Below are 17,887 nucleotides of genomic sequence, written 5' to 3'. Positions count from 1 at the left end.
ATATTAATTTGTTTCTTTTATTTTAATGAAACATTGTGATAAAACTTAATTGTGATTTATTAAGTAAAATAAGGTTCAGGAGAAAGGTTTAAAATTTTAAGGCAATCCATCATGGATTTTATGCAGGGGATTATTTAGAATCAAAAATCTAACTTTGTTACATACTGTGGGTTTATTATTTGTTCTTTTGGTTTAGATTCATCTTTGGATATTGCTCTTCATAAACTTGAGTCAATTGCAATCAACGAAGGGTAAAAGTTGAATTTAGAATTAGTTTTGTTAATATTGGTGTTAATATGTAGTTATTCAAATCTTTTAATACTGTGAACAAATAAAAGTATTTTAAATAAAATATTTTCAAATGTTATAATTTTTTGTTGTGCAATTTTTTTTTAAATAATTTTTTCAGTAAAATTAAACTTTATTAGATTCATATATTATAAACTAATATAATTTTAGTTTGTTAATTTCTAAAGTTTTTCAATTTTCCAATTTATAGGTTGGCATGTGAAATATCAAATAATGACTTTTTTATCAGTTCAGAAATGTTTTATGTTGAGGTTTATTTTCTTTATTATTCACTGTAATATATAAAAAGTCGCATAATTAAATAAATTATAATTAAGTGACTTTTGTTTATCCTTATATATTATTACCAAACTTAATCCTTTTAGTAGTGTTAATAGTGCCCCTTAGAGCGTGTTTGACATGGAACCCTTGGCAGCCATTGCAACCAAGGTAGTGGCAAGAAAGCGTCGCAGTACATTTTGTTGTATGCAAACACGAGCAAAATGTATGAAAATATCGAATGTACATAAACTGCAAATTATGTAATGTTAAAACATATTAAAACATTTATCAAGTTTTAGAGTTTGACTTTCACTTGAAAGTTGCATTGCGTCAAGCTCTCCTTAATTTTGATCTATAGAATTTATTTCCGTTAAAAAAATCATTATAAAACTTTCGATTATCAACATGCCAGCGTGGCCGAGTGGATAGCGCGCTGAGGTTCTGAACAAATAAGCTACCTACTTTTGGCGACTTTTTTTTTTAATTTTTTTTATTATTTCAAAATACAAAACACTTTTGAAATTTTATAGAGATTATATACAAACATAAGTAATGATATTATTCACTTTAACAAACCAAAAGATTTTTAAAACAGCTAAAATTTCTAAAAATATTAAAACACTGGGAGAAAAAATTTGTTGCGTATGTGTCATGATTGAGATACTTATGTTAATAATGTGCTCAGGAATTTTTTTTTTTTTTTTACTTAGGTGCCCCTAGAAGTCCTTACATTATTATCCTTCCTAATTGAAGTCTCAAAACTTGCCCAGAGGTGGGGTTTGAACCACGGATCTTTTGTTTTTGAGGCAAGTGTGCTACCACTGCGCCACGGCTGCTCATTAGTCCTAATAAACTGCGGGTGGTATGAAAAAAAATTGTCAGAAACTTAATGAAGAAAAACTTAATAAGACAGTCCTGCTACTCCAGAAGGTGCTGCTGTGGAGGCAAAAAAAAAAGCCCGTAACTAGAAAAACTTCAAAACTTTCTTTTGACAATTAAAAGTTTTTTTTGGTACATTTATTTTTTTTACTATAAATATATGCTGCAGCCGTTTTTAAAACGCCTTATGATGCTTATTACATATTTCGTGAAAAACGTATTTAAAAAAAAAAATTATTAGAATAAACTATTTGGAAAACGTTTTTTGAAACAAATAATAATTTTTATGAATTTTTCAGAACTTTTTTTTATTCAATAATGTTTGAACGCATCTAAACTAGCTTATTTTGTAAAAAAAGTCAAAATTGATTTTTTTTATCTTCAGGCGTTTTGAAAAACATTTGCAGTATAAATGATACAACAAATATGTTGAAATGAGTTAAACACAAAATTTAAAAGCTCTTAACAAAAGCCACTAAACCAAAAAAATTAAAAGTAATTGCAGTTCAGTGCACTTAAAAATTTTAAGTATAGTATATTGGTGTTAGCAGAAAAACATTATATAAATCTAATTATTTTTAATATAGTTGTTATATAGGCAGGTTTGGCGCTTAACCATCCCTAACAAATATGTTATTTTTTTATTAATAAACAAATATGTTATTTTTTTATTTATATTGTTTATAAAATGTAAAAAATCCACTTATATAACGTTTTATTCAGGATTGTATGTAATATAAGTTAACTTTTCTAATCATTACAAGTCTTTTTTGCTCAAGCTGATCTGTTTTGATTTTTTATATGTATGTTATTATATTTTAAAAAATTGACAAGGTTGAAAAAATGCGAAACATCATCTCATCCAAATGGAAATTTGAAACTTCAATTTTAGATTTGCCCCTCTCTTGATAATTTCTGATTGCTAAAACTACGTCATCTGCTTCTTAGACCTTTAAAAATGATAAATGAGGCTTTTTTGTAAATTGTTGAAACCACAATTTTTGTGTGTATGTGACGTCACTTTGTGGCAAAAAACTAGAAAAACAAACTAGAAATTTTATTTAAATTTTTCAAAAAAACTCCTTTTATTAAAGATATATGGAATATATTTTCATGGGATATATTCTAATAAAAACAAAAACTATTTATTTATTACTATTGTAATAAATACAATTTCTTATCCGTGAAAATGATATATCTGTACAAGTTTTATATATTTTTATGTAATTGTATGCAACATAATTAAAATTAATCAAAAAATGTAAGATAAATGCCAAAGGAAACTTGACGCATAAAGGTTTATTTTGCCACAAACCAACGTCAATGCGCAAAAGTTTTTTGGCTTAACTTTAAGATAAGCGTTTAATATTATTCTTTAGTTTTTAATCATAATCATAAAAATGAACTTTTTTTATGTCTATGTTTTAGTGGTTTAAGATCTTCTTAGTTCCATTTGTATAGCGTTAAAAAAATTGATACCATATAATGCCTGAAAACTCAATATATGCTAAACATCTTTAGCATATATTGAGTTTGTAGGCTTTGTATGGAATAATCACATATAATCTATCTATAAAATGAGAAAACTTTAAAATTTTGTTTTAAATTTTAGAAATCCTTTTTGCTATATTATTATTTTTTTGCTATAAATATATAAACAAGATTGAAGAAACTTCAAAATTTATTACACTGAGGGAAGGTTTTTAACCCCCCAAAACAAAACCAATGACAGCGCACTTAACCACTGAGCTATCAATGAAATGCGTTTAGCAGAAAAACAAACCTAATTTTTTTTTTTTTTTTTTTTTTTTTTTTACAGATGAGGAGGCTACTTATTTGTGTTATAACCCTCTCTCAACTCTATAACTCCGAAACACGAACCTTGACGAACAAGGCCACTGCGCGAAGAAATGAGTTGAGATTATAAGTCTTTTATAAGCTCTATGTAATGCGGAAAAGGTGCAGATGTTAAGTTTTTTGCTCTTGAATGTTTTTTTTTAGAATAAATTGTTTTACTAAAATATATTGAAGTAAATAAGCAATAGGTATATAAATAATTGCTGCGGAATAGATATGTATAGAAATGGTAGGTTTGATAAAGACCTGTATTTTACAAATCCGGAAAGCTAGGATATATAAGGAAAAAGTATAGAAAAGTTCAGTTTGGAATAGACTTACAAAGACCTGTATTTTTACGCGTCTGATCTCAGCTAGTACTAATAAAAGTAATATTATATGCTTTTGTTTTGATAATAAAACAAAAGTAAACTATGTTACCTGTTTTAATATATATATATATATATATATATATATATATATATATATATATATATATATATATATATATATATATATATATATATATATATATATATATATATATACATATATATATATATACATATATATATATATATACATATATATATATATATATATATATATATATATATATATACATATATATATATACATATATATATATACATATATATATATATATATATATATATATATATATATATATATATATATATATATATATATATATATATATATATATATATGTATATGTATATATATATATATATATATATATATATATATATATATATATATATATATATGTATATAATAAAACAGATAACATTTACTTTTGTATATTATACATATACTATTATACTTATTATATATGTATATTTTTTATATTTTATATATGATATTTTATATCATTATTTTTATTTTTTATGTTGATGTAAGGTAAAGCAATACAGTGTTTACTTAAAAACCTCCTGACCTATTTCTGACACTATAAACTTCCAAAAAAACTTTCAAAGCTTAATTTATAAATGGATGCAATTTCAAAAGAATTTTGATTTTAAAAGATAATGATATTTATGTCAAAGATATCTGATTAAGTCTTCTTGGTCATTTTGTATGAAAATATTTACTACTAATTTAAAGATTTTTACTGAATTTTTTATGAATATCTCATATTTTTTTAAATGCTCAAAAATACTGATTTTAATGTTAATTTCTTTAAAGCTGGATATTTGTATTTGACAAAATTGAATGTTCAATTGATTTTAGCGTGTTTTTTTGCTTTATTTTAATGATCTTTATTTAAATAATAAGTTGCTCCTATTTACTTACTTTATACTTTTTTTTTTTTTTTAAGTTTGATTTTTCAATTTTTTGATGCTGAATATAAGTGGCTTGTTTAACTTATTTAACTAACATCAACATTATTAGCTAATATTTGGTACATCAGCATTATTAGCATTAACATCAACATTATTAGCAGCCTAGTATTTGGTACTAACTAAACTGTTAAATATTTTGCAGCGCTTACACCCCTAATAGTTTAAACATCTGCTTTAAATCCAAATCTATTTTTGCATCAATGATGATGATGATGATGATGATGATGATGATGATGATGATGATGATGATGATGATGATGATGATGATGATGATGATGATGATGATGATGATGATGATGATGATGATGATGATGATGATGATGATGATGATGATGATAATGATGATGATAATGGCAATGATGATGATCATGATGATCATGATCATGATGATCATCATCATGATGATCATCATCATGATGATGATCATGAGGATAATGGTGGCGGTGTTGGTGGTGGTGGTGAAGATGATATTATAAATAAAAAATTATTAATGGCTTTATTATAAAAATATTCTAAAGGTAAAATTAAATCATTCTGGGGAAGCTGAATATGTTAACATACACAATCACATGGGTGAGCTGAAGGTATGAATTTGTTTTCAATTTTCTTTTTGTGTACTAAATGTTAACTGAAAATGATAAATGCAAGCATCAACTTTGTTTTAGCCATGCAAAGAGCTTGTGAACTGTCTCAAGTATTTTTAATTTTTTTTAATTCATTATTTTGGTTATTTACAATATTATTGTTTTGTAGTTAATTTTTTTTTTTCTTTTGCTTCCTTCATTGTCCATATTTTGTAGTTAAATTTTGATTTTTTTTAATTGTTTTATAGAAAAAAAGACTATGATGATTTTCTCAACCATTTGCGAGGTTTAAAAGAAATCTACGCACTTGTTGGTGACAGGTACTCAAGTTTTGTGTTGTTTGTATTGCCTGTGGCATTATTAGTGTGCAAATCTCATCATAACTCTCTGCCTAAAGATAGAAGGTCTCTAATGCTTTTTTTTCAATTTCCTTTTTAAACTTTTGTTAACAACTTAAGCTTCTTTTATATGTCTTTATTACTCCATCCAATCTTTATCACTCTATCTTATCTTTATCACTTTATCCAAGTTTTATTTAATACATCTTTCAAACATTGTTTCAAATGTATAAAAATAAATCTACATCTTTATCAAGTGTTTTAAGTGTTACATGACTTGACATCAAGTACATCACTTTGCAAAATATGAACTATATAAGCTATTTGCGTTTTAAATATAAAATAATTGTTAGGACTGCAAGTTAGAGCCAAAATTTTTTGAGAAGATTTTTATTTGATGCTAAATACAACATCTTTTCATTTTGCGGACAAATAAAAAAATTGTGTCACTTTAAGTGGTTTGTTGTAGCTGTGCAAGTGTAAGAATGTGTTTTCGACTGTTAACAAATAATTTTTTTTTCTATTTTCACATTGATAGTATCTGTTTATAGTAGTACAAAGGCCAAGATTGTGTCTGCTGTTGGTTCATTAGAAGAAGATTTGTTAACTATCATGAATTCTGATAGGTATCTTGTTTTTTTTTATACTTAGTAATTATTTATATGGTGTTTTTTTTTACTTAAAAATCTTTTTTCTAAAGCTCAGTCAAAAATCAATTTGATTGCATAATGAGAGGACCAGTTGGCTGTATTATTCCAGCAGTAGGAGGTAATTATTTTAACAATTAGTTCCTGTAGTTTTTATTTGTTTGTATTTTTAAATAATGAGTAGCAGAAGTTTTTATATTCAGTATTTATGGTAAGGGATTGGCTTGTAACTAATAGTCATAAGCCAACAACATGTTTTACATTCCAGCAGTAGGAGGTAATTATTTTAACAATTAGTTCCTGTAGTTTTTATTTGTTTGTATTTTTAAATAATGAGTAGCAGAAGTTTTTATATTCAGTATTTATGGTAAGGGATTGGCTTGTAACTAATAGTCATAAGCCAACAACATGTTTTACATTCCAGCAGTAGGAGGTAATTATTTTAACAATTAGTTCCTGTAGTTTTTATTTGTTTGTATTTTTAAATAATGAGTAGCAGAAGTTTTTATATTCAGTATTTATGGTAAGGGATTGGCTTGTAACTAATAGTCATAAGCCAACAACATGTTTTACATTCCAGCAGTAGGAGGTAATTATTTTAACAATTAGTTCCTGTAGTTTTTATTTGTTTGTATTTTTAAATAATGAGTAGTAGAAGTTTTTATATTCAGTATTTATGGTAAGGGATTGGCTTGTAACTAATAGTCATAAGCCAACAACATGTTTTACATTCCAGCAGTAGGAGGTAATTATTTTAACAATTAGTTCCTGTAGTTTTTATTTGTTTGTATTTTTAAATAATGAGTAGCAGAAGTTTTTATATTCAGTATTTATGGTAAGGGATTGGCTTGTAACTAATAGTCATAAGCCAACAACATGTTTTACATGTTTTTGTGGTTAAAGAATACTTTCGTGGTTTATAACAAATAACTGAATGTGTAATTTAAGTCAATAAATAAAAATAGATTAACTAATATAGTTAATTATAGTATTGGTTATACTAAAGTGAGCAATGTGATTTAGTGTTTTAACTTAATTTTAAATTTAAAATAACTTATCAATCAATCAATCATCAATCAATCATATATATTCTGAAAATAAATTTTCACGGCTATTTACAAATAGTATTGAAATACTAATCTCAAGTAAATACCTTAAAAAAATAGTTTACTTATATACAATTAATCTTTGTAATAATAATAATAATATTAATAATAGTAATAAGAATAATAACAATAACAATAATAGTAATAATAATAATAAAGTAATTATAATAATTTAAATAAATCGGTATTACTTTTCATACAGCAATCGTTTTTACTTACAAAGTTACAGTTACTAACAGTAATAACCTGACAAAACGTAACAACTTACGATGACATAAAAACGACTACTGCTAAAAAAATTATAAAGATTTAGTAAATATATTAATATAATCATAGTTGTTATAATATAATAATCAAAATATATTGCAAATATTATGACCAAATAAATAAATACAATATAAACAGAAAAACACTGAGAAAATCAAAACAAAACAAAAGTTACAACAAACATTAAAAACAAAACAAAAAATTACCTTTGGCAAAAAAAAAAAAAAAAAAAAAAAAAATAGGATTAAAAAAAAATAATAATACACGGTAGAATAAAACATATGTAATAAATGGCTAAAATGAAAATAAAAACAAATAATATGTAACTGTATAAAAAAAAATTTATATATCATTAAAAATAAATATTAATTAAAAATAAATAAAAGACTACCAAAAAATAATAAGTAAAACTATATACGCTAAAAAACTGAAGAAAAATAAATAAATAATAAAATAAATAATCCTAAGAAATAAATGAAAGAAAACTAAAGAAATAAATGAAAAAATAAAAAAAAAATCTTGATTTGCCGAACGTGGTTCCGATGTTTAAATAGTTTTTTTTTCTTTCTTTGCCATTCTTTTTATATAGTTCATTCATTAACGTTTTTTTTTAACTCCTATTTTCATTACTTTTTTACTTATTTTCTTACAGATATTTCTTTTTATTTTTTTCTTTTAAACGTTTATTTATTCTTCTTTTTTGTTGATTTTATTTTGTTTAATTTATAAATGTTTTCTTTTCCCTTTTACTTTTTTCCTTTCAAAAGTTATTTTGAACCGTTTGAAAAAAGCGTCCACCATTTGCGATGTCATTGCAAAGAGCTTATGCTCTACAGTAATGAAGTCTGCTGATGTTCAAATTATAGTTGATAAATGTTGATAAATTAAATGTTTCCTTTTTTAAAATCAGAATTTACTTTATAACTTAAAATTATAGGTAAATGTCTTCAATTGGTATTTTTCATGGATCCTTTGATATCAGTAAATTTTAAGAGTGACAACTATCAAGGTTTAGTTTTAAATTTATTTTTTTTTACTTATAAAAAAACTTCAATTTTTTAATATTTTAGAATTTATGTATGCATTTATTTCAGTTGCACAAAAAGTTTTGAATGAATTATGATATATATTGAAATTTATATAATAAAATTTTTAATATATTATAATGATATATCAGGGACAAACCCAGACCTGTTTTAGTACCACTGGAGCGGTATGGGTCCCCAAAAAAAAGTGCCCCAAAATTATTTTATCTTTTAACTTTTCTTTTGCTTTTTTATTAAAAATAGAAGAAAAAACTTTCGGGTTTAAATGCAGTAGTATATAAAAAATTTTCAGTTTATTTTAGCTACTTCATTTTTTCTTCAGGACAATAAAATGAATTAAAAAGCTTTATTCACGTAATTATGTGACGTAATTGTCCTTCAGTAACGATATTCAAAAATGAATATCGTTCCAAAACTTAATTTTAAATACTTGTTATAAAATTTTGTAATAATGGAATGTATAAAAAATTTGTTTTTTTGAAAGATTTTAAAATAAGTTTCAAACAATTTTAAAATATCCATTCAGAGTAATGTTAGCTTTTATTTGTTGGCAATGAAGAGTTGATAATAGATTTGGTTGATAATAGATAAAAGAGTTGATAATAAGAGTTGGCAATGAAGCTGTTGATAATAAATGAACAAAAGTAAAAAATTTCAGTCTTAATAACTATTATGCAAATTTAACTTTTGAATGAATGAACTTTTGATCCTTAGCTTACTATTTTAGTTTACTCAAGGAAAACAAAATAACGAAATGTAAACTTTTTCAAAAAGTTTAGTTTCTTTAAAAACAATAAAAATAATGATTACAATAACTTAATCAAAGTTTTATTAAGACCTAGTTATTTTTAAATTTCCATGTCTTAAATGTTGGAAAAAAATCCATAGTATATGTAACTTATTAATTACATGTCATTTATTTAATTATATTTAATGAATAAAAAACTATAATATATTTTTTAAAATATGTTTTTTAATCAAAAAAGTATAACACTTTTTTATATTATATTAACCATAATTACTTCTCTTTGATTATCTTTAATTTAAAAGGCGCCTTAAAATCACTTTTTTAATTGTTAATCTTTCATAAAAATTGTTAATCTTTAATAAAAGTTAAATGAATAGACTTGTTAATATCATGGCCCACGGCACGGTTTTTGAAGTGGAGGGGCACAATCGTCAATTTCTAAAAATAGTCCTCTATATTTAAAATTTTCTAAAAAAAAAAATGATCCTTTTGAAAAAAAGTGGGGGAACACTTAAATATTGATTAAAAAAGTGCTTTAATAAGAATTTTTTTGTGATGTTTTTTTTTATAAAATGATGATTGCTTTCATACTTTCGATTTTAAAATTGGTAAATAAATGTTTTTTTTTTTTCTATTTGGCTTTCTTATATCAATTGCTTTGATATTAGATATTAATCGCTTCCATTCCTTATTTTAAGGTTTTTACATTCAGATGGTGATTTTATTATTTTTCATTATTTTAAGGGTTAGGCATTCTTAGTTTCCGTTCAGTAATTTTACTATTTACTCCTTGTATTAACCTTTTTCTTAACATACTTGATTTGAAACTTTTTCCAAAAATTGTCATCTAACTGCTTTTAATATGGGTTTAAATGACTCACTTTTTCTTAACTGTTGTAAACTAAAAAAAAATTTTTGTTAGTTTTTCTGTTAAATATTTTGAAATATTTAATTAAAAATGTGTTTTCTGTTTTGTTATGATTATATTACAATTATAATATTTACCATATTGTTTGTTTTGTTTGTGTTTTTTTACATCAATTGTTTTTATCTCGTAACAGGTTGTTAATTTCTTTCAAAATATAACACCGTAACTTTCCTTGTCTATGTCAAGTGTTATTTGAACAATAATATTGACTTTTAAATATTATGCAGTCACCTTATTTTTATTATTATTGTTACATTTAATTTATTATTATTTTTGTTGATGTTATTTGTATCTTAATGATACAAATTGTTTTATGTTACTAACTTAAAGTATTCTCTTAAGGTTAAAAGAATTTTTAAAAACTTAAAAAGCTCAAACCTAACTTAACACTTCTTTGTTTTTGTAATTGTAAGTTTTTGTGCATGTGTGTGTATATATATATATATATATATATATATATATATATATATATATATATATATATATATATATATATATATATATATATATATATATATATATATATATATATATGTTATATATGTTATATATATTTATATATATGTTATATATATATGTTATATATGTTATATATATATATTACATATTGTATATAATATAACAGATAACTTTAATTGTATTTTGATTGATTAACTTATTTAGGGGTGGGATATTGGAAAATGTTTGTTGAATAAGTTTAGGAATATATCATTGGTAGAAATGCTTTTACCCAAGGAGGGATTTAACCGTATTAAATTTCACTTTCTTTTGGGTCTGGTTTTTTTTTTAAGGATTATTTTTAAAATGAAAATCAGTGAAGCTGTTTCTTCTTAGTTCCTCTTCGTATTCTAGTATAGATAGGTTAAACCTGTTTTCTTTTAAAGAATAAAAAAATACAAAATAGGAAAATATTTTTTTCTATATATATATATATATATATATATATATATATATATATATATATATATATATATATAGGAAAAAATATTTTCCTATTTTGTGTTTTTTTATTCTTTATATATATATATTATATATATATTAAGGTGTCCCAAAAAACAACATTTTTGAAAATAATCTGCTCTCACCCCCTAAATGTGTTCTATCTCATACAAAAACACTAGGTTAAAAATTTTTTTGAATAAAAAATATTTTAAAGGGTCCCTCAAGACCCTCGAATATTTAATGGGTCACTAATATTTTCAAAAGAAAAGTTTTTCAAAAATATGTCAACCTGGTACTCATATAAAGCGAAATTATATAAAAATTTCAAAAATGATATTTACTTTGAAAAAAAATTGTTATTTATGGTTTTATTACATTAAAAATTACATTTTTTAACAAAAATGAAAAAAATGCATTTTTCATGATAATTTTGTTTAAAAATTTTTAAAAGAGTTAAAAGTTTTCAAAATGATTATTATTTTTGAAATTTTTATATAATTGCGCTTCATTTGAGTACCAGGTTGATATATTTTTGAAAAACTTTTTTTATGAAAATGTTAGGGACCCATTAAATATTAGAGGCTCTTGAGGGACCCCTTAAAATATTTTTTACTCAAAAAAATTTTTAACCTAGTGTTTTTGTATGAGATAGAACACATTTAGGGGGTGAGAGCAGATTATTTTCAAAAATGTTGTTTTTTGGGACACCCTAATATATATATATATATATATATATATATATATATATATATATATATATATATATATATATATATATATATATATATATATATATATATATATATATATATATATATATATATATATATATATATATATATATATATATATATATACACACACACATATATATATATACATATATATATTTACAATTATTTTTACTTTGCTCAGGGTTGGATATGACAAAAGGTTGTTGTTCTGCTGTTTTATCTGCACAGTCAACTGAACAAAATCTTCTTCCTACATCCTCTGTTTTAATGATTGAAAATAACAAGTTTGTGGATTTGTTTGTAACAGCAAAAGTTTGTTATACATTATGAATAAATTAAATGTTTTATAAAATACAGTACCATTGTCTTAAATCCAGCATTCAATATCAAAATGAGCAGTTTTGGACATTAGAATCACTTCCAGCAACATTTGTACTTAAATTGTTAAAACCATTACCTGCAACTATACGAGTAGCAAAATTAATTCACAACATAATAAAGAAAGATAAAGGTATACGTCATTTAGGAAAATGTATTTTAAGTTTTTGTCAATAAAGTTGTCATTAATATATAGGTTTTTTATAGGTTAGCTTAAGGTTTAAAAATTTGATTTTAGATTTTTTAAATTTGATTTTTAGTTCTATTAACCTAAGTGTTAAAATGCATAAGAACTTTTAGATGGATTGTTTGTTCACAATAGCAAAATAAAGTTTGATCAACTTCTTTTGAGAGAGGTAAACAAATTGTTTCAATTTTCATATATATATATATATATATATATATATATATATATATATATATATATATATATTATATATGTATATATATATATATATATATATATATATATATATATATATAAATATATATATAGATATATATCAGGAAGAATCTTCCTGATGAACCTACTGATGGTGAAACACAGTGTTGAAGTAATCAAAAATTAGATAAGTGTTTTTACTAATTTATTGCTCTGTTCTTTGAGAACATTGAGCACTCTGTTTGTAGAATACACTAACATAATTTATATACATATATATACATATATATACATATATATACATATATATATATATATATATATATATATATATATATATATATATATATATATATATATATATATATATATATATATATGTACATATATATATACATATATATGTATACATATATATGTATACATATATATATATACATATATATATATATATATATATATATATATATATATATATATATATATATATATATATATATATATATATATATATATATATATATATATATGTAAACTTATTACAGATATTTATTATGGCAAATTTAAAATTAAATAGCGAAAAAAAATTTATTAATAAAATATTTTTTTAGACTTGTGGAGAAATGAAAGATGTGTTACATTGCTGTGTAAGAACTTTCAATAAAATATTTTTGAATATTTTTAAAACATTACGTTAAGACTTCAAGGTTAACATTTAAAAAATATATATATTTAGAATAAACAAAAAGATTATTGTAATAAATATTTGATTTAAAAACACAGTTGGATTCATTTAATTAATTATTGTAGTTTAAAAATTGAACGAGTTTTGAACTGAATTGAATTGAACAAATTTCAGTCCCTTCAACATTTACTATAGTACTAGTAAAAAAAAAGAAATAATTGATTGAAAAAATTTTCACTTGGTTGAAATTAATTTTAGTTACTTCCAATCAATTGATTCACTAAAGATTCACATTTCCATTTATTCTAGATGTTATGTTTAATTTAAGTCTTGTTTTTTTTTTTAATTTTCAGTCTGATTTAAGATTCAAAAAGAAAAGTCTGTTTTGTTTGTGGAATGATAAAGGGTGAAATTCTCTTGTAGTTTTTTTTTGTCTTTGTGGTTGTGCATTAGGGTAGGTCGATTTTAGCTTTTTTTTTTGAATTTTAAGTTGCGTAGTGTTGCAGTTACTGTGTCTAAGTTAGAAATGAGGTTTTGCCAAATCTCAAGTATCCTGGTTTAAAAATGGCTTGCGGATTTACATTTCAAGTCTTAATTTTGGACTAGTTTTGTTAAATTGTGAATTTCAAATGTTGAAATATTTTATTTTAAGTATAATAATCTCGTTTTAAAATATCTCGTTTCGAATTTATAAAGTAACCAATAAACGATTTCTTAAAAAGCGCAATTGTTTTAAGAAGCCAATAAATTTTCGCTAAATCGTTTACACGCATTTAAATTTAAATTTTGCAAATCTTTTTTGTATTTAAAAGCTCTTGTTTGCATTTAAAAGTATTATATCTTGTTTGTATTTAAAAGTTGGTTTTGAAATTAAATATTAAGTATTAAAAAGTAGGTTAAAAAAAAAATCGCAAATTAAAGAAATTTTTTAATACCAAAGGTAAATACTTATGATTATTATATTTAGAGTAATGTTTTTACCTGTTTATACTAAATAATTTTTGTTTTGCAACTTTTCGAAGGAACTAATGGATTAACTTAATTTAGTTGGAGGAACTTATGGTTTTACTCAATTCCTGAATGAAAATGATGGGGGCCCACAACCCCCTAATTTTGAAAACGAATTTTTTCGAAAGGGTTTTATTTTTTTATATTTTAGCAAAGCCGATTTATGATAGTAAGTTTTGATATTTTAGGTTTTTTTGGTGCTTTCACCCCTACTAAAAAGTCACGCTGTTACCCATGACTCTAAGTGTTATACTTTAATATAGTTTACATTTGTAATTAGTCCACGAGAAATGCCAAGAGTAAAGGCTACAATTACACGGATGAAAAGTGAAAAAAAATATTGTGGTGGCCCACGTGAATTATCAATAACAGATCCAAGCACTTTTAGACAGGTTATTCAGCATTATTACTACCTTGTTCATATAAATCCAAATGCAGATATCGTGTTAGTGACTCAGCAAATAAGCAATAACATAAAATCAATTTGGGCTACAGTAAACCCAAGTTTACCTCTTATAACGGACAAATCTATTAATAGGAAAGTTAAAGATCTTCTCGTACTTGTTAAGGATATTAATCGCAAGCACAGAAAAGCAAGCGCTAAAAGAAATCTTGATGCAAACTTAGACAAACTTTTTGATATTTCTGCATGTTCCTGTTCATTAGATGTGTTTCCCTGTAGTGACAGAAAAGTTTTATGAAAGAAAATTGCATAGAAGAACATATTGTATACCTTTGCTCTCAAAGTAATAAAGTACCTTTTGAAGACAGAGCTTATCTTCGTGATCAGAGGAAAAAAATTGGTCCAAAAGGTGCATATCAACTTTCTTCCGTTGATAGATTTTCTGTCAAAAGGATTTAAAGACTTGATAAAGAACGAAAAAAAGTATCTCATAAGCTAGTTGATGAAGATGAATCATACAACACGTAAACTTAATTGAAAAAACAAGTGATTTAACCATTACGGAGGTAAATATTTTATAAATACATGAAAAATTTGTAGTAGATGAAACAAAAAGTATTTTATTGTATTAACTTTTTTTAGGATGAAGGTGAATGGAAACCAATAAATAATCCTATTGGAAAATACAACTTGGTTAAACTTCCAAGATTTGCAATTGAACTAGTCAGAAACGAGTGTTCGTCAAACGTAGGTGCAGCCCTTGCAAATGCTTTACTATATGACATAAAATATCTCCTGAAAAGTGATGTTGATATAAAAGATATTTTGATTGATAAATGCAAATTAGATAGGGCCAAGTCAAAAGTAAAAATTGTTAGTGAAGATGTGGACTCAGAACAAAAAAAACAGTTAGTTTGTCTTGGGGTTGATAGCAAGCTCGATCAGATAACTAAAACAAGTAAAGTAATAAACTCACCTTAAGGTGAAGTACTGAAGAAATGCATTAAACCTGAACATCACCTCACATTTACCTACGAAGATGGAGAAACGAGTGGGAATTATTTGACTCATAGGACGATTCCTGTCACTGGTGCTACAGGCTTAGTTCTTGCTACCGAAACGTTCAGTGTTTTACAAGAACATAACAGTTTGGAAAGTATACAAGCTGTTCTTCTTGATAATGCTGCTACCAATACTGGACCAATAAGTGGCTTAGTTGTAAAACTAGAAGAGTTTTTAAAAAGAAAATTACATCTAATTGGATGCGCCTTACATCAAAATGAACTTCTGTTACGAGCTCTTTTTGTGAAACTTGATGGTGACACAACCGGGCCAAGAAGCTTCAGTGGTCTACTTGGCAAAAGATGTGCTGAAAATATTCAGGATAGAAATCAAGTTTCGTTTGAATGTATTGAAAACCCAATTGTAGATAAATATATTCAAGAAGAAATACTAACAGACCTTAGTTGCGATCAAAGACTTTTATTTGAATATTGCAAAGGAATAGGTATTGGTAAAGTTTCTGATAAATGGGCTGCCTATAAAATTGGACCGCTTAACCATGCAAGGTGGTTAACACTAGCTATTCGCCTTCTTTGTTTGTATACTAGAGATAATCAACCAACCGTTTCTTTAAAAAAACTTGTATATTTTATTGTTCAGGTTTACGCTCCAGCGTGGTTCGAAATAAAAAAATCTTCAAAATTTCACGAATCCCCACGCCTTATTTTTTCTACTATTACTAGAATAAATAATCTCCCCTTTGATGATGTTAAACATATTGTTAAAAAAAACATTAAAAACAACGCATTGTGTCTAAAACCTGATAATATTCTTTATGCCATGCTAAAAGATAATGACATCAATATACGAAACTTTGGTTTTCAAATCTTACTGGCTTTCTGGCTAAATCTTTAAGGCAAAGGTATTTTTTTTTTATAATTAACTAAAATAAATTTAAAAAAAGACACATAAAATGTGGTAATTGTCTTTGATTTATATTTATAGAGTAAACAACAAAAGTTTGGAAATAAATTTGAAGAAAATTCCGGAAATTAATTTTAATGCTAATCATTGGTATGAGTTGGTTGACATCATCAATACTAAATTTTCGGAGCCCCCAACAACAAAAAATTTTTCAATTGAGCAAATCCAATATATGATTGACAATAATGTTGAACCTGAAATCCCCGACTTTCCATCTCATTCCCAGAGTGTTGAGCGAGCGGTAAAACTTGTGTTTGAAGCATCCCAACATGTCTATGGATTCGAGAATCGACACAGCTGCATTTTAACAAAACTACTTAGCAGGAAGATGCGTAAACCATATGTTTCAAAAGGGCATTATTTCCATTCTTATGATGATATTTTTTAATTAAAAATGTTTTCCTAAATATATATAACCATGTTCAAAATCTTTTAAATTGTAAAAATAATGTTTATTTTGATATTCTTACGTAAATATAAAAATAAAAGTTTCACTTTTTAAATCTTCAAATAGTTAACAAGTTGTTATAAAATTAGCTTAATTGTTATAAATTATTATAAACTTAAATCATTCAGAAATGCAGTTAATTAAAAAAAAAAAAAAATGAACATATTTAAAACGTCAAGTTTTGCATATAAAGCCTTTTAAGGTGTTTTTTCGCATAATCCTACAAATCTTTGAATTTAAATCCGCAAGCGATTCTTCATCCAAAATCTCTCAAATTTTGAGAGTAATCATATTTTAACTGTCTCCAACTACTGCAATATTACGCAATATGTGGAATTAAAATCGACCTACCCTATTGTGCATAATGTATTTCAGTGCAAGTGTAATAATTTGCACATTGCAAATTATTACATTTGCATATGCATATTAATATTTGATGCATAAGAACCATTTTTGTTTGTCTGTTTTTTTCTTTACTATTTTGTTTGTTTTTTGTTTATTGTAAATTAAAATGATAAATTGTAAAACAAGGTCAGACTTAAGGTCAGATTTGACAGTAAAAATCTTGGTTCTGATGCAATCTTTGAGTTATAATAGAGAAACAG

The 17,887-nt window shown here is 24.4% G+C and overlaps 1 protein-coding gene across 1 annotated transcript in view; it reads left to right on the top strand.

Moving 5' to 3' along the window:
* Positions 1-17,887, top strand: part of LOC100213832 (mediator of RNA polymerase II transcription subunit 1) — a 55,638-nt gene that overhangs the window by 28,254 nt on the left and 9,497 nt on the right. The window contains exons 4-15 of the mRNA XM_065810073.1: positions 197-251; positions 500-560; positions 5,171-5,236; positions 5,318-5,346; positions 5,485-5,556; positions 6,126-6,200; positions 6,275-6,342; positions 8,532-8,603; positions 12,174-12,276; positions 12,370-12,503; positions 12,671-12,726; positions 13,364-13,399. Coding sequence (XP_065666145.1) covers positions 197-251; positions 500-560; positions 5,171-5,236; positions 5,318-5,346; positions 5,485-5,556; positions 6,126-6,200; positions 6,275-6,342; positions 8,532-8,603; positions 12,174-12,276; positions 12,370-12,503; positions 12,671-12,726; positions 13,364-13,399 — 827 coding nt within the window. The remainder of the gene's footprint in view (positions 1-196; positions 252-499; positions 561-5,170; positions 5,237-5,317; positions 5,347-5,484; positions 5,557-6,125; positions 6,201-6,274; positions 6,343-8,531; positions 8,604-12,173; positions 12,277-12,369; positions 12,504-12,670; positions 12,727-13,363; positions 13,400-17,887) is intronic.

Source organism: Hydra vulgaris, chromosome 11 (genome assembly GCF_038396675.1).
Source record: "Hydra vulgaris chromosome 11, alternate assembly HydraT2T_AEP".
NCBI lineage: Eukaryota > Metazoa > Cnidaria > Hydrozoa > Anthoathecata > Hydridae > Hydra > Hydra vulgaris.
Note: the sequence above shows the minus strand (reverse complement) of the source record. Positions and strands in the feature narration are given on the sequence as shown.